At 39.5% G+C, this 25205-nt stretch overlaps 1 protein-coding gene across 1 annotated transcript in view; it reads right to left on the bottom strand.

Annotated features, from left to right (window-relative positions):
• Positions 1-25205, bottom strand: part of slc9a2 (solute carrier family 9 member 2) — a 97380-nt gene that overhangs the window by 12230 nt on the left and 59945 nt on the right. The window contains exons 6-10 of the mRNA XM_073043518.1: positions 23697-23786; positions 16618-16688; positions 13971-14132; positions 12494-12590; positions 8130-8252 (exon numbers count right to left, since the gene is read on the bottom strand). Coding sequence (XP_072899619.1) covers positions 8130-8252; positions 12494-12590; positions 13971-14132; positions 16618-16688; positions 23697-23786 — 543 coding nt within the window. The remainder of the gene's footprint in view (positions 1-8129; positions 8253-12493; positions 12591-13970; positions 14133-16617; positions 16689-23696; positions 23787-25205) is intronic.

Raw genomic sequence — 25205 nt, 5'->3', positions numbered from 1 at the left:
TCAACTCTATCTATCCCTCTCAACATTTTAAATACCTCGATCAAATCCCCCCTCAACCTTCTACGCTCCAATGAATAGAGACCTAACTTGTTCAACCTTTCTCTGTAACTTAAGTGCTGAAACCCAGGTAACATCCTAGTAAATCGTCTCTGCACTCTCTCTAATTTATTGATATCTTTCCTATAATTCGGTGACCAGAACTGTACACAATATTCCAAATTTGGCCTTACCAATGCCTTGTACAATTTTAACATTACATCCCAACTTCTGTACTCAATGCTCTGATTTATAAAGGCCAGCGTTCCAAAAGCCTTCTTCACCACCCTATCTACATGAGACTCCACCTTCAGGGAACTATGCACTGTTATTCCTAGTTCTAAGAGTTCTAAGAGTAAACCTAGCAATTATCAGCCTGTAAGTTTGACATCAGTGGTGGGTAAATTAATGGAAACTATTCTTAGAGATGGTATATATAATTAACTGGATAGACAGGATCTGATTAGGAACAGTCAACATGGATTTGTGCGTGGAAGGTCATGTTTGACAAATCTTATTGAATTTTTCGAAGAGTTTACTACGAAAGTTGATGAGGGTAAAGCGGTGGATGTTGTCTGTATGGACTTCAGTAAGGCCTTTGATAAGGTTTCACATGGAAGGTTAGTTAGGAAGGTTCAATCGTTAGGTATTAATATTGAAGTAGTAAAATGGATTCAACGGTGGCTGAATGGGAGATGTCAGAGAGTAGTGGTGGATAACTGTCAGGTTGGAGGACGGTGACAAGTGGTGTGCCTCAGGGATATGTACTGGGTCCAATGTTGTTTGTCATATACATTAATGATTTGGATGATGAGGTGGTAAATTGGATTAGTAAGTATTGTTATGACCCCAGCCCCCTCCTTTGTGAGAATCGCAAGAGAGAGAGAGCGACGTGCTGAAATTGGACTTAGGAAAATAAGAGAGAAGCCTTAAGGTTTGGAATGTGGTCTGGCCTCTCAGCCAGACAAAAGCCACGGACATGGCCATCGTCTCTTGGAGACACCTTTGTGAAATGGGGACTGGACTACGTGCAAACCCTCAGGGCAACGTGGGCTGGGTGATGGGGAAAGATTGCCACACCCCACCCTGATTGACAGCTACAACCCTGCAAGTCCCGATAAAAGGTGGGCTGCCGAGGCGGCTCCTCAGACGCACCAAGGAGACACGCTAAGAAGACACGATAGCGCTTCCCGTCGGAGCGGGAAGCCATTTTGAAGGAAGCCACGTGCGTTAGATTCCGGATCGGGAGACTGTGGCTGAAACCAAAGGAAAAACCGTTTTTAACTAACAACAGGGATTTGCTTCGCAAAGACAATGGACAAGTGTTCCCTTTTCTCTCACCAATCTCTCTCTCCAACACGTGAAATGCCAGCGGTTCCCAAACGGAAAAGCCTGCAGATTTCTGAGTGACTTTTATATTTCCAGTGGACTCAGTATTATCCCCTAGACAATGATAGAGCTTATTTCGGATTGATTATTACTATACCTGTGCTTTAGATTGAGTATTGACGACATATATGATCTTAATGTTTTGTATTAACCATACGTTTGTGCCCCTTTATAAATAAAAACGTTTGAAAATTGTACCATCAGACTTAAGTGGACCTCTCTATCTTTGCTGGTAAGTCACCCAGTTACGGGGAACGTAACAGTATGTAGATGATACTAAGATAGGTGGCGTTGTGGAAAATGAAGTAGGATTTCAAAGCTTACAGAGAGATTTTGGCCAGTTAGAAGAGTGGGCTAAAAGATGGCAGATGGAGTTTAATGCTGATAAGTGTGAGGTGCTACATTTTGGTAGGACTAATCAAAATAGGACATACATGGTAAATAGCAGGGCATTGAGGAATGCAGTAGAACAGAGTGATCTAGGAATAATGGTGCATAGTTCCCTGAAGGTGGAATCTCATGTGGATAGGGTGGTGAAGAAAGCTTTTGGTATGCTGGCCTTTATAAATCAGAGCATTGAGTATAGGAGTTGGAATGTAATGTTAAAATTGTACAAGGCATTGGTGAGGTCAGATTTGGAGTATTGTGTACAGTTCTGGTCACCGAATTATAGGAAAGATGTCAACAAAATAGAGAGAGTACAGAGGAGGTTTACTAGAATGTTACCTAGGTTTCAGCACCTAAGTTACAGAGAAAGGTTGAACAAGTTAGGTCTTTATTCTTTGGAGCGTTGAAGGTTGAGGGAGGACTTGATAGATGTATTTAAAATTATGAGGAGGATAGATAGAGTTGACATGGATGGGCTTTTTCCATTGAGAGTAGGGGAGATTCAAACAAAAGGACATGAGCTGAGAGTTAAGGGGCAAAAGCTTAGGGGTAACACGAGGGGGAACTACTTTACTCAGAGAGTGGTAGCTGTGTGGAACGCGCTTCCAGTGAAGTGGTAGGGGCAGGTTCGATTTTGTCATTTTAAAAAAATTGGATAGGTATATGGACAGGAAAGGAATAGAGGGTTATGGGCTGAGTGCAGTTCGGTGGGACTAGATGAGAGTAAGTATTCGGCACGGACTAGAAGGGCTGAGATGGCCTGTTTCTGTGGTGTCATTGTTATATGGTACTTTGGTTATATGATCTGGATCCATTTCCCATCGCTGCCTGTATGGAATTTGTACATTCTATGTGACTTTCCTTCGGGTGCTCCAGTTTCCTCCCACAGTCCAAAGACCTACTGGTCGGTAGGTTAACTGGTCATTGTAAATTGTCCTGTGATTAGGCTGGGATTAAATTTGGGATTTGCTGGGTGGCGTGGCTCGAGAGGCCTATGCCGCGCTGTATCTCAAGAAATAAAAATTTAAAATAAAACATAAGTTATAGGATCAGAATTAGGCTATTTAGTCCATTGAATCTTCTTCACCAATTGTTTCTAGAGATTTATTTTACACTCTCAACCCCAATCTCCTGCCTTCTCCTTGTAACCTTTGACAGCCTTACTTACTTATCAAGAGCCTGTCGAGCCCTGATGAAAGGTCTTGGCCCAAAACATCGGCTCTGTATTCCTCTCCATTGATGCTGCCTGACATGCTGAATTCCTCCAGTGTTTTGTGTTTGTTACCAATCAGCCTCCCTTTTAAATATACCCAATGACTTGGCCTCCACAGCTGTCTGTGGCAATGAATTACACAGATTTATCACCACCTGGCTAAAGAAATTCCTTCTCATCTCTGTTCTGGAGGGGTGTCCGTTTATCCTGAAGCTGTGCCCTCTAGACCTAGACTCCATTATCACTGAAATCATCCTCTCCACGATAGTTCTATTCATGCCCTTGAATATTTAATGGTTTCAACGAGATCCCTTCTCATCCTTCTAAATTCCAGAGAGTACAGAATAATCAAATACTCCTTAAATGTTAAACTCTTTCAACCCTATGTTCATTCTTATAAAACCCCTCTCATCTCTGTCCAATACCAACATATCCTTCCTTAGATATGGAGTCCAAAACTGCTTGTAATAATCCAACCAATACTCTGACTAACACCTTATAAAGCCCAAAAGTACATCTTTGCCTTTTTGTTCTACTCCTCTTGAATTGAATGCTAACATTTTGCATTTGCCTTCTTTACTACTACTCAACTTGTAAGTTAAACTTTATTGTTTTTAATTTTTTTTTCTCATTTAAAAAAAGTTTATGGTTTTATTCCTTCTACCAAAGTGTTTGATCATGTATTTCCCTATGCTGTATTTCATCTGCCACTTCCTTGTCTGTACTCTCAACCTGTCCAAGTCCTTCTGCAGATTCCCTTCCCTGCTTCATCAACACAACCTGCTCTCCACATATTTTTGTAACATGCACAAATTTGGCTGCAAAGCTATCAATTCTGCCATCCAGATCATTAACGTGTAACATGAAAAGAAATGGGCTCAGAACCAAGCTCTTGCAGAACACCATTAGTTACCAGCAGCCAATCTGAAAAGGTTCTCTTTATTCCATCGGCTATTTAGCCAATCTTTTATTCATGTTAGTACCTTTCCTGTGATACCATGGGTTCCTACCTTGCTTAGCAGCCTTTTGGCATCTTGTTAAAGGCCTTCTGAAAATCCAAGTAACGTTCATTGACTCTCCTTTTTCTATCCTCAAAGAATCCCAACGGATTTGTCAGACAAGATTTCTCCTTACGAAGAGCATGCTGAATTTGGCCTACTTTATCATGTGCCTCCAAGTACCCAGAAACCTCATCCTTAATAATCACCTTTGACAACTTCCCAACCACTGAAGTCAGGCTAACTGACCTATAATTCCTTTCTTCTGCCTCCATCCCGTTTTAAAGAGTGGAGTGACATTTGCAATTTCCAGATTTCCAGAAACTTTCCAGAATCTAGTGATTCTTGAAAGTTCACTACTAATGCCTTCACATCCTCTCAGCTACCGCTACCCTATAGTCCATCAGGCCAAGGTGACTTATCCACCTTCAGATCTTTCAGATTTCCAAGTGACTTCTCTTAGTGATAGCAACAACACTTATTCTTGCCTTCTGGCTCTCTTGAATCTCAAGCATGTTGTTAGTGTCTTCTACAGTGATGACTGATGCAAAATGCATACTGAGTTCACCGACCATTTCTTTGTTCCCCTTTACTATTTTCTCAACATTATTTTTGCATGATTGAACGTCTACGCTTCCCTCTCTTTTATTCTTTACATATATGAAAAACTTTTGGTATCCTCTTCTATATTATCAGCTAGCTTACCTTCACATTTCATCTCTTCTTTCTTGTTGCTTATTTAATTGCCTCCTGTTAGTTTTTAAAAGCTTCCCAATCTTCTAGCATTCCACTATCTTTTGCTATATCGTGAAACACCCTGGTTAATATTTTTACTGCCATACAGTAGGTATTTTATTTTAGCAGTTCTGTAAGAGCAGTCTGTTCTGATTTTAGTATGACTGGTTTTGAGCTAAGGATAAGGGGCTATGTTGTTCAACTTAAGAATATTGTGACAGCCAATCAGGATGGTGGAATTGGGAGAAGATCTCCTAGAGGACACTGGGTGGAGAGGTTTTTGTGACGGACACTGGTGTGGGTCGAGGTCTTTGTTGGCCGGAGCAGACAGGAGGGAAGATGTCTGAGGATGCCATCCCTGTTGCACAAGGTGCTTTGTGCAGATGAATGGTTCAAGGAGCAAAAACCAATACTCCCATGGGGGAGCCATTTTGTTTGAGATGGATTTTGAGTGACATTCAGAAGATAGTGTGTGCTTTCACACAGACTGAGAGTCCAGCGCGCGAGTTAAAGACAACTTCAAGATGAGCTCCAACTTATGTGCCCATTAGACTGGGTAAACTGTAATGGGCCCTTTTTATATATTTTTTTTCTTTTCTTTTTCCAAATAACTGTTTGATAAAGCTGAAATTTGTAAATATACTTACTTTATAATTGTATACAACTTACAGTCTGTTATTTCTTGCTGACAGGTAATTGCAAGTGGGCAGCATTTACACAGTATTCACTCAGATTGGGGTGCGGGGGATCGAAACATCTCAGCTCTCCTGGTCTGGTGGGACCCAAGTCATATTGACCCTAGATGTACGGAGTTTGAGAAAGGTGGTTTTCTCACCACTGAGTCCATCGGCTTGTTAGTGAAGGGCCAACCAGCCATATTTCTATAGATGCCCGTTAAAAAGGGATTTCATTGTCAGGGCTGTCGTCCGTGATCTGATTCGCTATTACTGTGTATTTGCAGTGTGAATTGATGAAGCGGTCTGTGTGCTTAAGCCTGTGCTTAAAGTAGTGCTTGGGAAAGGATAAAGATACTTGATTATGGACACTGCAGAATTTAAGCCTTAATGCGATACAAAGAGATTGCCCACGTCAAATGCTTGTATTCTGAACAAGGTGGATATCCACAACCCAGGCGATGATTAGAGTTTTAAATACCAATAAAGTATTAGGGAAAGTTACCCTTGCTGAATGGATTTTTGATCAATTGGCTGGTAAAGATGTTTTAGTTCAAACTAGCAAGGATGAGTAAGGGAGTAGATCTGCCTAGTACGATTGGGGCACCTGGAGAAGCAGAGCCATAGGCTGTCCATACTTTTAGGGAAGGAGGGAGTGTAGGCAAGGGTGAAGAATTGAGATATGAGTTTCCATAGCTGAGGGTGGAGACTTTAAAGACAAGTTACTCTCGTTTCTGTGGAATGAGGGGAAGGAGTTGTCTGATGTGAAAGATCTAATGAATCCTTCGATGGTTAATTTAAATTCAGAGTTTGTTTTGACTAAATCTTCACTGGCTGATACGTGCAGAAGTATATCTGTAGAGAACCAAAGCTGTTATAGGCTGGGAGTGTGCTCTGGGCTCAAGCCCACACCTGATGGGGAAAAAGAATATGAGGCTTGGGCTGAGCAGGCATCTCAGTTACTGGATGAATGGCTTCAAGGAGGAAGGATGAATACTCCCGTGGTAGAACCCATTTGTTCAAGATAGATTTTCAGCATCAGTCTGGAAGGTGGTGAGTGCTTTCACACAGACTGTGGATCCAGCATGTGAGCTAAAGACAACTTCAAGATGAGTTCCAACTTATGTGCACATTTGGACTCAGTTAACTGCAATGGGCCCTTTTTATTTTTTCTTATTTTCTTTTTCCTACTAACTGTTTAATAAAGCTGAAATTTGCAAATATACTTTCTTTATAATTGTATATGGTGTACAATCTGGTATTTCTTACTGACAGGTAATTGCAAAAGGGCAGCATTTACACAGTATTCACTCAGATTGGAGTGTGGGTAGTTGAGACATCCTGGTTCTCCTGACCTGGTGGGACCCAAGTCATATCAACCCTAGACATACGGAGTTCGAGCAAGGTGGCTTTCTCTCCATTGAGTCCTTTGGCTTCTTAGCGAGGAGCTAACCAGCTGTGTTTCTGGAGACACCCGGTAAAAAAGGGTTTCAATTAAATGCTTTCTTTAACTTTTATACTGTCTTTGATTTCAATTGTCAACCACGGCTTCTTTATCCTCCCTTCAGAACAGGGGTTTCCAATCTTTTTTATGCCATGGATTAATAGCATTAAATGAGGTGTCCATGAACCCCAGCTTGGGAACCCCTGCTTTCGAATGTTTCCTCTTCTTCTTTGGGATGAAATGAGCCTGCATCTTCCAATTTGGTCAACTCCTCTCTCATGCTCCTGTAGTTACCTTTATTCATCTACTATACCAATACATCCAATTTTACTTCTCCCTCTCAAATTGCAGAATAAATTCTATTATATTGTCATCACTGCCTCCTAAAGGTTCCTTTCCCTTAAGATTGCTAATCAAATCTGAACCAGTACCACACTAAATCCATAATTGACTTTTCCCTAGTGAGCTCAATCACTAGCTGCTCTAAAAAGCCAACTCTTCAGCATTCTACAAATTATTTTTCTTGAAATCCAGCACCAGCCTAGTTTTCCCAATTCTACCTGCATAATGAAGTTCCCCTTGACCACTGTAACACAGTTCTTCCTACATGCCTTTTCCATCTCCTTTTGTAATTTGTACCCCACATCATGTCTACTATTCAAGGGCCTGAATATGACTCCAATCAGGGACTTTTATCTTTGCAGTTTCTTAACTTTATCCATTAGGATTCTAATCTTATGATCTCGTGTCACTTCTTGTTAAGATTTCATTTTAGATGTTTTACCAAATGTAATGTACTATTTAACACTTCATGCCAGAATTGTAGTGTGTATAACATTGTGAAGATTATCCCATTTATTAAAAGAACTCCCTAGCACTGTTTCTTTTTAAATAATAGATGTTTGAAAGATTATGTAGGTAACCAAAAGTAAATTCATTGTTCCTTATACTGATTATCATAACACCCATTAATTTGCATTTATGAGAATGATAATTTTAAATATTGCTTTTTCAATGTCAAGACTAAAGTACTGTACAAAATACACTCAACACTGTGCAATTAACATGCATTTTGGACTTCCACTTATCAGGATTCATAATCATGGTAGAACCAACTAGGAAATTGTACCATTTAATTCCACTTAAAGTCAGGTTCAAAAATAATTTATAACTACCCAGGTTTTGCCACTATAGCCTGTTTGGCATTCAGTGCTGAATGAATAAACCATAATGCAGCATTTTCAAGGACACACCTGCCTGCCTCTGGTTGTTTTCCGCATACTCTCCCGTAGGCTTCCATGTCGACGGATTAAGATTTCCTTAACCTGATTCTCATTGGCCTCTCTTGGTAGACTGTGCCGGTTGTACGATGGCGTCTGTAATTCAAAAATTTCAAGGTACATAAATATCAATTAGTGCACAGACAAAATCTGGTATTAATTTTTGTTACAATTATGGGGCAGTAGGTTGAATACTGCATGTCCTTGGCAGTGCTCTTTCCTAAAATGTATTCAGAAAAAGGTAGGACTACTGATGCTTGAGATTAATGGCATAAATTGCTAAATCAGTTGCTGAGATGTTGTTTATACACATTCAGTTGCAAGAGTCTAAAGAGCCATGCTAAGCAATTTATCCTTCATGATGATACATTTTTTTTTAAATGATACATGACAGCTGCAGAAAAATGTGCAATGCTCAACTTTGTATTTTTATAGTCTGTAACACCTAACACAGATGTAGTTCATGTTGTGGAATTACTAGAGTTGAAAAAACATTAACCTAGAAAATGGTTTCTTTTATTGACCACTAATCATAGGCAACTTGGTTTTACTTAGAGTAAGTAATCTCCAGGTGAAATCAAATTAGCTGTTCCTGTGTGAAACATCCTACTATGCATAGACACAAGGCATTACATTAGCATGCAGATACTGGAAAAGAACAACACACACAAAATGTTGGAGGAAATCAGCATGTCAGGCAGCATCTATGGTGAAGTATAAACAGTTGATGCTTTGGGCCAAGACCTTTCATCTGGACTCAGGGGTCTCAGCCCAGAATAACTGTTTACTATGCCGATCTTCACCTAAAACATCAGCAATTTTTTTTTCCTTCACAGGTGCTGCTCAACCTTCTGAGCTCCCCCAACATTATTAAAATGTTTGTCCTGTTAGGAACCTTACGGGTCCTGTTTCCTGTATTTAAATCTCCTTAACACCTTTCCAAATGTTTATTTGGTCAAATTCACAGATTTCTTTATTCTTATGCAGAGGATTTAAATTGGCATTACCAAAATAAACTATTCTTTTTATTGCACACAATTTCTAGATAAACGTCTTTCAAAAAAAGAGTAGAACAGATTTCCAAGGAAAGCAAATGAAAGTATTGATAAGAAAATAATACTATAAGATATGGGAGCAAAAATAGGCCATTTGGCCTATCAAGTCTGCTCCATGGCTGATCCCGTTTTCCTCAGCCCCATTTCCTGCCTGCTCCCTGTATTTCTTTATGCCCTGACCAATCAAGAATCTATCAACCTCTGCCTTAAATATGCATGAAGACTTGGCCTCCACAGTTGCCTGTGGCAAAGAATTCCACAGATTAACCGCTCTCTGGTTAAAGAAATTTCTCCTCATCTCCATTCTAAATGAACACTCCTCTATTCTGAAGCTGTGTTTTCTGGTCTTAGACTCTCCCATCACTCCACATCCACTCAATCAAGGTATTTCACCATTCAATAGGTTTCAATGAGGTCACACACTCATTCTGCTGAATTCTAGTGAATACAGGTCCAAAGCCATCAAACGGTGTTAATACGACAAGTTATTCAATCCTGTAATCATTTTTGTGAATGTGGATCCTTGAACATTAAGCTCCCAGCTATTATGCCTACAATATCACACATGCCAATCTGCAACTGTGCTATAAGTTCATCTACATTGACTTGATGCAAAATACTTATTGAGTTCACCCACCATTTCCTTGTCCCCTATTGCTACCTCTCCAGCATCGTGTTTCAGCTGTCACTCTCACCTCTCTTCTACACTTTATGTATCTGAAGAAACTTTTGGTATCCTCTTTAATATTACTGGCTAGTTTACTTTCATATTCCATACTTACCTTCTTAATGGCCTTTTAGTTGCCTTCTGTTGGTTTTTAAAAGCTTCCCAATCCTCTAGCTTCCCACTAATCTTCGTTTTATTATGCACCCTCTCTTTGGCTTTTATGTTGGCTTTCACAACTGTTCTTAGCCACAGTTGTGTTATCTTGTCTCTAGAATACTTCTTCCTTTTTTGGAGGTATATATCCTGGGCCTTCCAAATTGTTTCCAGAAATTCCAGTCATTGCTGCTCTGCCGTCATCCCTGCCAGTGTTCTTTTCCAATCAATTCTGACCAACTCCTTTCTCATGCCTCTGTAATTCCCCTTACTTCACCATAGTACTGATCCATCTGACTTCAGCTTCTCCTCAAACTTCAGGGGGAGTTTGAACATATTATGATCACCTGCCCTCCAAGGGTTCTTTTACCTTAAGCTCTCTATCCACAATGATTCAATAACTTTCGACCCTATGTCATCTCTTTCTAATGATTTGCATTCATTTTTTTCCAACAGAGCAATGCCACCCCTTCTGCCTTCCCTTTTGATACAATGTGTATCCAGCTGTTATGCCTACAATATCATACATGCCAATCTGCAACTGTGCTATAAGTTCATCTACATCGTTCTGTATACTGCATGCATTCAAAATGTAACACCTTCAGACCTATTTTCACCCTTTTTGATTTAGTCTACCTTTTATGCTGCAATTTATCCTGTTGACTGCAATTTTGCCCAATCAAAAGCCTCCCCTCACTACAAATTTCCTCTGTTTGTAAACCAGCTATCTCATCTTCAGCACTATTATCTGCCTTAACTACGATACTTCTTACTTTGAAATACACACAGCTCAGGATTCTAGTTGCACCATGCCCCAAAGTTTGATTCCTAATTTTGTCTGACATCTTACCAACAACTCTACCTCCATAACCTCTCCATTAACTATTCTGGCACTCTGGTTCCCATCCCTCTGTAACTCTAGTCTAAACCCCTTCACAGAGCATTAACAAACCTTCCTGCTAGGATATTAGTCCCCCTCCAGTTCAGGTGCAAATGTCCCATCTGGACAGGTCCCACCTTCCCTGGAAGAGAGCCTAACGATCCAAGAATCTTATGCCCCCCTCTCCTACTACCAGCCACATATTAAACAGTATATCCTTCCTAGTTCTGGTCTCATTAGCACGTGGCACAGGTAGCAATCCTGAGATCACAACCTTAGAGGTCCTGCCCTTTAACTTAGCATCCAACTCATCTAGTTCATAGCGCTGACTAATGTCCCACATTTTCTAATGTGCTGCCTTTTCAACTGCTCACCTCAGACATGATGATTTTATTTCACTTTAAGTAATTTTTTCACCCTTAGGGCACTTACTATCAGCCAGGACCTTCTGAACAGAAAACATTTAGTGCTGTAGCTCTGGGAGTCTCAGAATGAAGCTTGAGTTACTGACTTCATCATTGAATAACATCAAACTTGTTTCAACAGCAGCAAACAAACTGCTGGAGGAGACCCTTTCAGTTAGTCCTGTCGAATGTCGACAGTGCTTCTCCCTATAGATGCTGCCTGGCCTGCTGTGTTCCACCAGCATTTTGTGTGTGCTGGAGGAGATCAATGGGTCCAGAAACATCTGTGTAGGGAAGGGGATTGTCAGCGATTCTGGTCGAAACTATTGCCAGTCCTGATGCAGGGTTTTGACCTGAAACTCAGACAATTCCGTGCCTGCCACAAATGCTGCTCAGCCTGCAGAGTTACTCCAACAGATATTTTTTATTGCTCCATATTCCAGCATCTTTAGTTTTTGCACATCCAACATATTTGTTTCTATTTTACTAGTTTCAGGAATAAAAGTAGTTCCAGTGCATAGATGCTGCGCACATTTATGTCTGCAGTCTTATTAGATCTTGCGTTAGGTCTGTTCTCTGAATTGTTATTGGGTTCAAAACAGAAAAGGTTTAAAGTATTGAAAAACACTAATGAAACTTTTGCCAAAAGTCATGAGGTGAACTAAAAACTTTCAGGGAAAAGTTTTTAATCAAGTGTTGCAAAATGTATTGACAAAGTTTTCTAATTTAAAACAAAAGAACTAAATAATGCAAAAAAATTCAACAAGTAGAGGAGTTATCACTCCCAGTTCATAAACCTTTACCACTCTAAAAGGACAAAAGGTTCTGTGACCCACATAAGCCCAGAATTCTGGACTAACAAAGAAATGTCTCTTTTATGAAATTTATCACAGAGAATAACGGTAGCAATGCCAGCCTGATCTACAACTTGTGAGCATCTGTTGGTATTGCAGAGGATTTCTTTAAGTAAAATTACCTGAAGTCAGAGCACAGAAGCAGTACAAGGAGTATGGCTCACTGTGAGAAACAATTCAAAGCGAGAACAATTACAAAATCAACTTTTAACAACTCTGGGAATACTACAGGGAAAAAGTAGTGTATTATCTCAACATTCACAGGCCCAAATTATGTGAAGTTTTATTTGGTATTCAGCAGCCACCGTAGATTATTGAACCTACCCTCTGTCTTGTCCGATACAGATTTTTTGCTAGGATTTCTTTCATATTCTTCAGTTCTTCAGATGAGAGACTTCTAACTTCGTTAGGTTTTTTACCCCTGGAAATTCAGATAAAATAAAATCACAACCCAGTTAGTTTTGATATTTTACTTACAATCAAATAAAAAACCTCTCAAAACCTTATCTGAAAACATATATTGTTTATCAATCTATCAAGCAATTCACTGATGAGAGAAAAAGCAACTCTCAAAGAAAATTTTATTCTTCACTGCATCACCACTGACAAAACTTTGGTGCAGTATGCGTATGATATCACTGTATGACATTTGATCAGAAGTGTATTGTACACACTTTCACATGGTGTAAGGAGTGGTAAATGAAAGCATATGACAAGCAAAGGGTGCTGGTGAAAGCTGAATGAAAATTAATAGTGACAATTTCATAATAAAATGAATCTAACCCAATTTTAAAAGATTCAAAAATCATATTCTTTCCTCTGCTCCAAAATTCCTACCCTTAAAATTCAGACTTAGTTAATTTGATGCATTGAACCAAAACTCATTTGAAACAATGCACTACTTGTACCTTACTTTCTCTAATATCAGAACTGTTCTCAGTTCATGCACTTGGGAACACCCTTCAGCTCACACTTGACAGAACTAATTCCAGTTCTAGTTGTTTAGTTACAAATTTAGACTAAGCACAAGAGTTGAGTGCACAAACACCAATCATCTCTGGGAGGGAAGTCACATGCTTCTTCATAAGCTATCATGAAAGGGACCAGGATGGCAATGCTTGGTTGTTGGCAGGTAGGGTTAATACCTGGCTTTCAAGAGCACTTGTGAGTTTTGTTCTGGCTAGACTTGGTCCTTAAACTGTTGAAGAACAGTGCGGAAAGAACAGGTGTTGTTTCTCTCCCAGTAGGGATTAGTTTTTAGTTCCAAGTGCTCCTGCCACGTTTTGTCACCCTGTAACCTTATCCTTCAATCTCTTTGAATTATGGAGGACAGCATGTGTATAAATGTCTCTCTCCAGCAGAATTCATCATGATCATCATAACTCCAGTATTTTTACTATTTTTTAATGTTTCTTAATTGTACGTATGATTTTTTTGTGTTCTATCACTGAGCAGCAGTGAACCATCTGATTGGCCTATCAGAGTTCTCTTTGGGAACTAGTTGACTTGACCAGCATTTCTGATCTGGCTATTGTTCACCATCGCACTTAATATAAAAAAGCACATTCAAGTTCAATGTCACTCAACATGTATATAACTAAACAAAGCAATGTTTCTCTGGGACCAAGGTGGAAAACATAGTACATATGTACCATACACAACACATAAAATGACATATTCAGATATCAGAAATATTCTGTAGATGTACAAGTTGACATAAAGTGAATATAAGACTTGTAGTTAAAAATACAACAGTATATTTAACTTCTGATTTAACAGTGAAATTAAATATTTTACTTACAACAGGGAGGCAGATGACGACACCTTGCTGAGTTGACCTGATTCAGCCATTTCAATGGCCTGTTTTAATTCCAGTTTCTTATACAGAGCAACAATACTGTTCTTTGGTTCATTACCCCGAATCAAAAGCTTTCCCAAATAACTGCGATCAAACTTCCTGGCTCTAAAAATAAAGTCCGAGATCAAATGTATTAATGAGTGCACGAGGCACAGCGATTTACATTGTTTACCAGCAATGATGAGCTGATGCATTTTATATTTTACTAATGTTCAGGGCATCTTGGATTCCTTTCTTTCATGATACCACATACACACCCTCTTTTCCATCCAGAAGGAACGGTTTTGAAGAAAGTTTGAGTAATAGTTTTTAGAGCAGAACGGTTCATGAACAAAAGTATCCTAATTACTATAACCACCCTTTTAAAATAACCCATATAAAATAGATTTATTGACCTCCCCTACCCAACAGTCTGTGGTCTCCTGTAGCAGAGAGAGCCAGCATTCATTGTAGGAACATGTTGCATACACAATGCAAGGAAAATCTCCAGAATCAATGAGACTAACCAAAATCTCAACAACATCACTGCTGAAAAAACTTTTGTGCAGTAAGTCTATGATGACTCTGTATGATATATTTGATCAGAAATGTATTGTGTACACCTCCACATGGTGCAGGGAGAACTTTCAATAAACCGATTACAGGCCCTGGAGCTCTGAGTGTTTGCCACACTAATTCATCATGGACTGTGAACCCAGACATGCTTTAGCGCACTGTTGAGAAGAACAGGATGAAAAAACAATTTCAAATTACCCAACGTCATTGAAAATGTGTTGAGCAACTGCACTTTTTGTTTTTGATGATAAGGCCAAACTCAGGCTGGAGGAGCAACACCTCACATTCTGTCTCAATAGACTCCAACATTCATTTCTCTAGCTTCCAGTAATTTCTAACACTTCCTTGCATTCCTTTTCTCCCATTCCTCATTCTTGTTACCCCTTCTCTTTGGTGTACCTGCCCATCACCTTCATTGGGTTCCCCTCATCCTTCCCTTCCTTCTATGATCCACTGCCCTCTCCTAATAACATGTGAACATCTGAATAGTGAAACATACAGTGAAATATGCCATTTGTATCCATGACCAACATGGTCCAAGGGTGAGCTCTGGGCAACCCACAGATGTCACAAGCATCCAGCACCAACCTAGCATGCCCACAACTTACTAGCCTTTTGAATCTGGGAGGTCGTCCACATGGTCACAGGGAGAACATAAACACTACTTACAGACAGCGGCAAGAATTAAACCCTGATGGCTGGCACTAATTGTTACACTGACTGCTATGCCACCATGCCATTCCTCTTCTTCAGTCCTCTCCTCATCCACCTATCTGCTCCCAGCTTGTTATTTCATTCCCCGCTCCCCCACCTACCCCATCATCTTTCACCCACCAGCTTGTATTCCTTCCCCTCCGTCAACTTCTTATTCTGACTTTGCCCCCTTCCTTTTCAGTCTTGATGAAGGTCCTGTCCCAAAATGTCAATTATTTATTCCTTTCCATAGATGCTCTCTGACCTACTGAGCTCCTCCAGCATCTTGTGTGCGTTGGTCAGGATTTATGGCATCGGCGGAGTCTCATGTCTATGATTAACTATTTACTTCTTTTACTTTGCATTTCAAGTGAACTCTTTCTAGTAGTCAGTATTTTTAAAATAGCATACGTAGTTACATCTTAACGTAACTGGAAAGCTGCTTGTCCTTCGACTATCATGTGGATAGTCCAGGCTATTTAAATGCTCGTTACTGACGTGAGCTTTCGCCCAATCGTTTCCTGAATTATGCCTTGCTCTCCTTCACTCTATGTGTTAAGTAATTGCAGAATTAACTCTTAACACCATTTTGTCTAAGTGAATGCACCTCAGCTCTGTTGTTGCAGCAATCAGTACAAAACACAATGCTCTGGAACTCAAGCCAAAACACCAACTGCTCATTACCCTCCAGACCTGCTGAGTTACTCCACTATGTTGTAATGATCCAGAACTGTTGCCCCTTACGTCTCACTTATTGTCAACAGTAACTACTGAGAGCAAACATACAGGAATTGAACCATAGACTGAGATAATATCTGTACTTGGACACATGTTCCTGAGGAAACTTATATGGTGTGCTAACTTTAGAACAGTGACTGGGATACTCATTTCGAGCAGAAGCACAGATTTTTGATACACATCTAACTGTTCTAACACGCATATAAACCATAACTTCTTCTCGTGTATATTCCATAATACATCATCACATGATAGACAATGAGCAAGTCCATCAACTTTGTTTCTCCCACTCTCATATGCTCACATGCAAAAGTAAGTATTTGAAATAACCTGATGACTATTGATCTGGACATCAAGCATTTTTCTCCATGGATGCTACCTGACCTGCTGAGTTTTTACACCACTTATTTTTGCTATTTCTTAGTAGCTGTAGTTTGGTTTTGCTTTCCATGTACAGGTTAACTTACTGCTATTTCTCTTCAAGGAAAGCTAACTTCATATATATTGGACTAAAAAGTTACACATGTAAAATAATATTTTTTTTTAAATTAATTCAGAGGCATTTAGCTTTTTACAAGTAACAAAAATGAGGCAATGTTCATACTTGTCTCTCAAGTAGTAGTGACTCCATTGTCCACAGACATCCTCAACTCCAGCCAACACATGGTCAAAAAGCTAGACATGGAAATGAGATTTAGAATTAAAATTCTATTTTTTTCCCCCTGCGGGTCTTAGGTATTTAAAAGAAAACAACTGGATTAGTCTTGTGCTAGAATGAGCAAGATTACTGCAATACTGTGAATTGATTATAATGAGAAGATTGATATTTTCAAACTTAAAATAATAGTGGAGCCCTGAACTACATTGAATATTCCTTTATCTGCTGAAATCACTTCTATTGATTGAGGCACAGATGTGTAAAAGCTGACTTGACATTGAGGTTTCAGCTTATACTTTCTCAAGATAAAGGAAATTAATTGGTGTTTTTGCACACTTCCAGTATGGTTAATAACCACCAGCATCTTATAACATTAAGAGTAAAATAACTACTGCCACCTTATTGACCCAAGAAGCAAATGGACATTAAGGGGAATTGATTGATACCTTGATTAAAGACGAGACTTTCAGGAAACCCTGACTGGATGAAGGGAAGTCAGAGGTGGAAGGGATTCAATCATGTGCAGTCCAGTTGGCTGAAGGTTGCCAGTAGTGAGAGAAGTGAAGGGTTGAAGACAGGCAAGGCTGCAGTTAGATAAAGTGATACAGTTGAAAGAGACTTCAGACAGCTGAAAATGTGAGGCCACAGTGGGAACTAAACATGTGAACATGTACTTGAGGAATTGGAAATCAGGAAATATAGTGAAGATAGTACAAATCATATGAAGTACCCAAGAATGATCGAGTATGGAGATAAGTTGGATCGGGTAATGAATAAGGCAATTGGCTTGCTTCCCTTCCTAGGCTGAGACAGTGAGTAACAAAGTCAGGATATCACATTGTAACTTTACAAAACATTGTTCAGGTTGCATTTCCAGCGAGCATGTAGACAGTTCCCGTTACCCCAGTACAGGAAAGATGTGGTAGCATTAGGAAGAGGGCAGAACACTTCTGCCAGGATGTTTCATGGCTTATGGGGCTGTAGCTGTAAGGAGAGAGAGAGGATAGTATGTGTTTATTCTCACTAGAACATAGGAGAGACTGAAGGGTGAACTGAAAGATTTATAAAATTATGAGGGGCAGACATAAGGCAGATGGTCAGAGTGTTTTTTCTAGGGTTGGGAGTCTAAAATTAGAGGGCATAGACTTGAAGGGCCCGTGTCTGAGCTGAACAGAACAATGACGCTATAGTGAAGTAATGGAAGAGTACCAATTCCTGCTGAGTTCGGACAGGATGGTGCAGGCTGACCACTCCTCACTGCACATAAATTGCTCCTCCATGCAAAGAGTTAGGAGCACCAAGTTGCTGGGAGTGCACATAATGGATGATGTCATCTGGTCCCTCAACACCATCTCCTTAGTCAAGAATGCACTGCAGCATTTCCACATCCTGAGGAGACTGAGTAAGGTGAAACATACAACCCCCACTACACCACCCCCCCCCCCTCCATTCTAACCAATTTTTACAAGAACACCATTAAAAGTGTCCTGACCAGATGCATCATCGTCTGGTATGGGAATTGCAAGGCATATGACTAAAAGACCCCATCAAAGGATTGCAAGGACTGCTATGAGTTATTGGAGTCTCTTCTGTCCATCCGAAATATCTACCAGGAGCACTGCATACACAGGGCCCTTAGCATTGTCACTGATCCCTCCCAACTGTCCAACAATCTCTTTGACCCCCTACCAATAGGCTGGAAGTACTATGACAATACTGTTCAGATGGGAAACAACTTCTTCCCCCATGCCATGTACTCCCTTGTACTAGGCCTCATCACATACGAAGCATCAGTAGCATTATATTGTTTACTCTTTAACATAAATGCATCATATTATTTGTTCATTTATTACTGGTAATATCTTTATGTATTGTATGTGAGTTATTTGTACTGTGTTGTACACCTTGGTCCCAGAGGAACGTGGTTTCATTCAGCAGTATACACATGTATGGTTGAAAGACAATAAACTTGAACTATGTTATTGCGGAAAAGCCATTAAATTTAACAGAAAACAGTGGTCAAAGAAGGGAATGGAGTTGATGAGATAGAACAGGTTTTCCAATGAAAAATCTGGAACAAACCTAAAGTTTTTCAGGTTATCTATTTAAGAATCAGACCCAGAGAAACACGTGGGAACAACTGCACAGAAATCGAAGAGGTGATGATGATTAGGATAAATCACAGCAATGGGAGCTCAAAAAGGAACACCCATCAAGTCTAGGAATAGAGTATTGGAAATAGTGAGGTGGAGGATAAGTGCGTGGCTAAGAGATTGGAGCAGGGGGAGGGATTCAGATTTCTGGGTCATTGAGACTTCTTTTGGGGCAGGCATGACCTGGGGTACAAAAAGGGTGTGTTGCACTTGAATCAGAGGGGGACCAATATCCTGGCAGGGAGGTTTGCTAAGGCTGTCAGAATTGCTGGGGGGTGCAAACCGAACTGAAGAGATGGAGGAAGGAGCGGTTGGCTCACAAATAGAAAAAGCTTGTAGACAGTGTGAGAAGGAGATAGATAGGAGAAGCAGGTAATAGAGAAGGGATACGCTCAGACTGCTGGTTTGAGATGTATCTATTTTAATGCAAGGAGTATCATGAACAAAGCAGGTGAACTTAGAGCATGGATCAGTACTTGGAGCTATGATATTGTGGCCATTACAGAGACTAGGATGGCTCAGGGCTAGGAATGGCTACTTCAAGTGCCAGGCTTTATAAGTTTCAGAAAGGATAGGGAGGGAGGCAAAAGAAGTGGGGTTGTGGTACTGCTGATCAGAGATAGTTTTACGGCTGCAGAAAAGGAGGAAGTCATAGGGGGTTTGTCTACTGAGTCTCTGTGGGTGGAAGTCAGTAACAGCAAGGGTTCAATAACTCTACTGGGTGTTTTTTTTTGTTGGTTTTTTTAAAAAAAAAATTTTTAAACAGACCACCCAATAGTAACAAGGACACTGAGGAGCAGATAGGGAGAAAGATTCTGGAAAGATGCAATAATAACAGGGTTGGCGTGATGGGAGATTTTAATTTCCCCAATATTGATTGGCATCTCCCTAGAGCGAGGGGTTTAAATGGGGTGGAGTTTGTTAGGTGTGTCGGGAAGGTTTCCTGACACAATATGTAGATAAACCTGTAAGAGGAGAGGCTGGACTTTATCTGGTATTGGGAAATGAACCCGGCCAGGCGACAGGTTTCTTAGTGGGAGTGCATTTTGGAGATAGTGATCACAATTCTCTCCCCTTTACCATAGCATTGGAGAGGGATAGGAACAGACAAGTTAGAAAAGTGTTTAATTGGAGTAAGGGGAAATATGAAGCTCTCAGGCAGGAACTTGGAAGCTTAAATTGGGAACAGATGTTTTCAGGGCCATCTAAGGCAGAAATGTGGCAAATGTTCAGGGAATATTTGCGTGGTGTTCTGCATAGATACATTCCAATAAGACAGAGAAAGAATGGTAGCATACAGGAACTGTGGTGTGGTACAGGAACAGGCTGTTGAAAATCTAGTCAAGAAGAAAAGTTTACGAAAGTTTCAAAAAACTAGGTAATGATAGAGATCTAGAAAATTATATGGCTAGCAGGAAGGAGCATAAGAATGAAATTAGGAGAGCCCGAAGGGGCCATGAGTAGGCCTTGGCGAACAGGAATACGGAAAACCCCAAGGCATTCTACAAGTATGCAAAGAGCAAGCGGATAAGACATGAGAGGGCCAATGGAAGTGGAAAAGTGTGTATAGAACTGGAGGAGATAGTGGAGGTACTTAATGAATACTTTGCTTCAGTATTCACAATGGAAAAGGAACTTGGCGATTGTTGGGATGACTTACAGCAGACTGAAAAGCTTGAGCATATAGACCTTAAGAAAGAGGATGTGTTGGAAATTTTGGAAAGCAGCAAGTTGAATAAGTCTCCGGGACCAAACGAGATATACCCCAGGCTACTGAGGTAGGTGAGAGAGGAGATTGCCGAGCCTCTGGCAATGATCATTGCATCATCAATGGGGACAGGAGAGGTTCTGGAGGATTGAAGGGTTGCAGATGTTGTTCCCTTATTCAAGAAAGGGAGTAGAGATGGCCCAGGAAATTATAGGCCAGTGAGTCTTACTTCAGTGGTTCGTAAATTGATGGAGAAGATCCTGAGAGGCAGGATTTATGAACATTTGGAAAGGCATAATATGATTAGGAATAGTCTAGATGGCTTTGTCAAAGGCAGGTCGTGCCTTACGAGCCTGATTGAATTTTTGAGGATGTGACTAAACATATTGATGAAGGTAGATCAATAGATGTAGTGTATACGGATTTCAGCATGGCATTTGATAAGATTGAGAAAGTAAGGAGGCATGGGATCCAAGGGGACCTTGCTTTGTGGATCCAGAAATGTCTTTCCAACAGAAGGCAAAGACTGGTTGTAGACGGGTCATATTCTGCATAGAGGCTGGTGACCACTGGAGTGCCTCAGGGATCTGTTCTGGGACCCTTTATCTTAGTGATTTTTATAAATGACCAGGATGAGGAAGTGGGGGGATGGGTTAGTAAATTTGCTGATGACACAAAGGTTGGGGGTGTTGTGGATAGTGTGGAGGGCTGTCAGAGGTTACAACAGGACATGAATAGGATGCAAAACTGGGCTGAGAAGTGGCAGATGGAGTTCAACACTGATAAGCGTGAGGCGATTCATTTTGGTAGGTCAAATATGATGGCAGAATATAGTATCAATGGTAAGACACTTGGCAGTGTGGAGGATCAGAGGGATCTTGGGGTCTGTGTCCATAGGACATTCAAAGCTGCTGCATAGATTGATTGTCTGGTTAAGAAGGCATACAGTGCCTTCATCAGCCATGGGATTGAGTTCAAGAGCCGAGGGGTAATGTTGCTGCTATATAGAACCCTGGTCAGACCCCACTTGGAGTACTGTGCTCAGTTCTGGTCACCTACTGCAGGAAGAATATGGAAACTATAGAAAGGGTATAGAGGAGATTTACAAGGATATTGCCTGGATTGGCGAGTATGCGAGTATGCCTTACAATAATAAGTTGAGTGAAGTTGGCCTTTTCCCCTTGGAGCAATGGAGGATGAGAGGTGACCTGATAGAGGTATATAAGATAATGAGAGGCATTGATCGTGTGGATAGTCAGAGGCTTTTTCCCAGGGCACAGTCAGAACCTGAGAGGGCTCAGTTTTAAGGTGCTTGGAAGTAGGTACAGAGGGGACGTCAAGGGCACATTTGGTTTTTTTTTACATAGAGAGTGGTGAGTGCATGGAATCGGCTGCCGGTGACTGTGGTGGATATGGATACAATAGGGTGTTTTATGAGGCTCTTGGATAGGTACATGGAGCTTCAAAAAATAGAGAGCTATGGGCAACCCTAGGTAATTTCTAAAGTAAGTACATGTTCGACACAGCATTGTGGGCTGAAGGGCCTGTATAGTGCTGTAGATTTTCTATATTTCTAAGTCATATAGTCCAGGAGACAAAGCAAGAAAGGTGGAGCACACATGATGAAAGAGCTCAAAGTTCGAAGTTTAAAATAAATTTATATGTCACCATATACAACCCTGAGATTCATTTTCTTGTGGGCATAATCAGCAACTCCAATAATCATAATAGAATCAATGAAAGACTGCACCCAAAAGGGTGGACAACAAACTGTGCAAATAAAAAAGAGAAATAAAAGAGGAATAATAAATAAATAAACAATAATTATCAAGAACATGAGGTGAAGAGTTCTTGAAAATGAATCCATAAGTTGTGGGAACAGTTCAGCGATGGGCAAGTGAAGTTGAGTGCAGTTATACCCTTTGGTTCATGAGCCTAATGTTTGAAGGGAAATTCCTTCTGAACTTGGTGGTGTGAATGTTGAGGCTCATGTACAGTTCCTACTTCCTGATGGCAGCAGCAAGCAGAAGAGTATGACCTGGGTGGTGGGGGTCCCTGATGATGGATGCTACTTTCCTGCAACAATGCTTCAGGTAGATGTGCTCAATACTGGGGAGGGCTTTACCCATGATGGATCAGCATTGTGTAAAGAATGTAACTGAAGATCACAGACAATTGTTTCTTTAAAAATGCCCATCTCCAATTGGATTTTTGATCAAATTTATTAAATCATCCCAGGATTGCCATGGGTATTCCCATATACAGTGGATTCCAGTTAATTGGGCCATCAATCAATCGGGCCAGCTGCTTATTTGGGACAACTCTTAAAGAAAAAGAAAACTACTCGAGAAAATAGCCAGTATTCTCTTTGTTTATTTGGGACATTATGCTGCTTAATTGGGACAGGAGAGTGCTCCTAAACAGTTTCTAACTAGTGTCAGTTTCATGAACTTGCATGGCCATTAGACTCTACGCCATGCTTAGAGTGAAGAGTTTTTTAATAATGGCAGTTGCAGCATTTGTGTTCAAAAAGCAGTGATTTTTATCATTAATAGTTGCCAAGAAATAAGCACTAAGGTAAATCAGGACTGTTTTGTTTACTGTGGTTTCAAGCATTCAGGCTTGATGATGCCGGAAACAGCTGGGAGTGAAAATGAAATGATTTCACTACTTTAACAAGTTAGGAACTACAATGGAATGGTACAATGAAAATTAAGATTTGGAAGTTGCAATTGAAACAGTAGTATTGTATGAAGGATCTCCAATATCTGCACTAGGTCTCTGCACTGATTTTGTTCATTAATCAGAGTACCAGGGCATAGGCTGGATGAATTCTTCCATTAATAACAATTAGGAACTAATAAACAGTTTTATAGCATTGTATAAGTATTGTAGTGTTCCAATTTGTTCTGTGTGTCATTTAAATACATAATTTGTTATTCACTGAAATTTAATTTCTTTTTTTTGAATAACTTTTTAACTATTTCAATGAAACTTTGGCTAACTAAAGCAGCCACCTAATTGGGCCAATGTGTACTAGTCCCAATTAAACAGAATCCACTGTACTTGAGTAGGGTATTTTGGAAAGTCTGTTACAAGTTGCTACTACATACTTACAAAGTTATAATACTCATGAACAACAATAACTGATACAAGATACTTACTCGAATGTGAATCTCTTGGCTCACTGTTGGCTGGATTTTATTTGATTTTTTAACTTCCAAGAACTCAACCAATGGGCGGATAGTCATTCCCTGAAAAGTGAAAAAAAAAAGTTGGTATTCAAAATTGTACTTCTGACAATCTTACTTGGGGAGTGTAAAACTTTAAACGTTAAGAGGTAGAAATCCATTGCGTGTTAATAGCACGTGGATTAATAAATACACTTTGAACTCGACTTCTGAAATCAAAAACCAACAGAACTGAATTTCGGTAGTAAAATCAATGCACAAGTTACTATCTTGACTTCCTGTTTAAGTGTCTGTTTTTGAATCAGATTATACATAAAAGAAGTAATTTTTTTAATTTTTCCTTTTTGAATTAAGGTTTCAATTTCATTAGGTTTCGGCAATAACATTGTTTGACTCAGTTTATTTCTTAAGTAAGCTCTTAATTGAAAATAACAAAAAAGTGTTATTTGATATTTTATATTTATTCTTTAATTGTTCAAATGACATCAATATACCTCCTTCATAACAATCTCCTATATATCTAATCCCTTTTTGATACCAATTTTATAAAAGTTGATTATCCATTGTAAAAGGAATAAGCCTGTTTTGAATCAGAGGTCTCCTTGCTAATAAAGATTTCTTTATCTAATGATCAACATTTATCTTATTCCATAGATCAGTCAAATGTTTTAATATAAGAGATTCTCTCTTTTCCCGTATCCATTTAGATTCCCATTTATATATAAAATCTTCTGATGTATTTTTTCCTATCTTATCTAACTCTATTCTAATTCATGCCGGTTTATCTTCGTCAAAAAAATGCAATAAATCTAAGTTGATTTACTTTATAATAATTCTTAAAGTTTAGAAGTTGCAACCCTCCTAGGTCAAATTTCCATGTCCGTTTTTCCAACGATATTCTCGACATCTTATCTTTCCAAAGAAATTTCCTCACATATTTATTTAACTCTTGAAAAAACTTCTGCGGCAGTTGTATTGGTAATGTTTGAAATAAATATTGTAATCTAGGGAATATATTCATTTTTACAGCATTGACTGGGAAATGGAATCTGTTCCAAAAATGGGAAACAGATTTGAATATTAAAATTGATGAAACAACTTGGTCAAGACTATGTCTTGATAGTATGACAAATACAATAAATGTTCGATTTAGACTAATACAATACAATTTTTTACATCAATTATATATTACACCACAAAAAATAAATAGATTAAACCAAATTTATCTGATCAATGTTTTTGATGCAATCAAGAAATTGGTACTTTCTTACATTCTACCTGGTTTTGTTTTAAAATTCAACCTTTTTGGATAAATTTAAGAGTTTTATTGGAACACAACTTCCGCATAACCCAATATTATTTTTACTAGGTGACATTGAAGGGATAAAACCAAAACTTAAATTGAACAAATATCAGAAAGAATTTATAAAAATTGCATTGGCAGTAGCCAAAAAGGCTATCACAGTTACTTAGAAATCGGAT

The sequence above is a fragment of the Hemitrygon akajei genome, chromosome 4 (genome assembly GCF_048418815.1).
Source record: "Hemitrygon akajei chromosome 4, sHemAka1.3, whole genome shotgun sequence".
Classification (NCBI taxonomy): Eukaryota; Metazoa; Chordata; class Chondrichthyes; order Myliobatiformes; family Dasyatidae; genus Hemitrygon; species Hemitrygon akajei.
The sequence above is the reverse complement of the archived record's forward strand: the minus strand, read 5'-3'. Positions and strand labels throughout refer to the sequence as shown.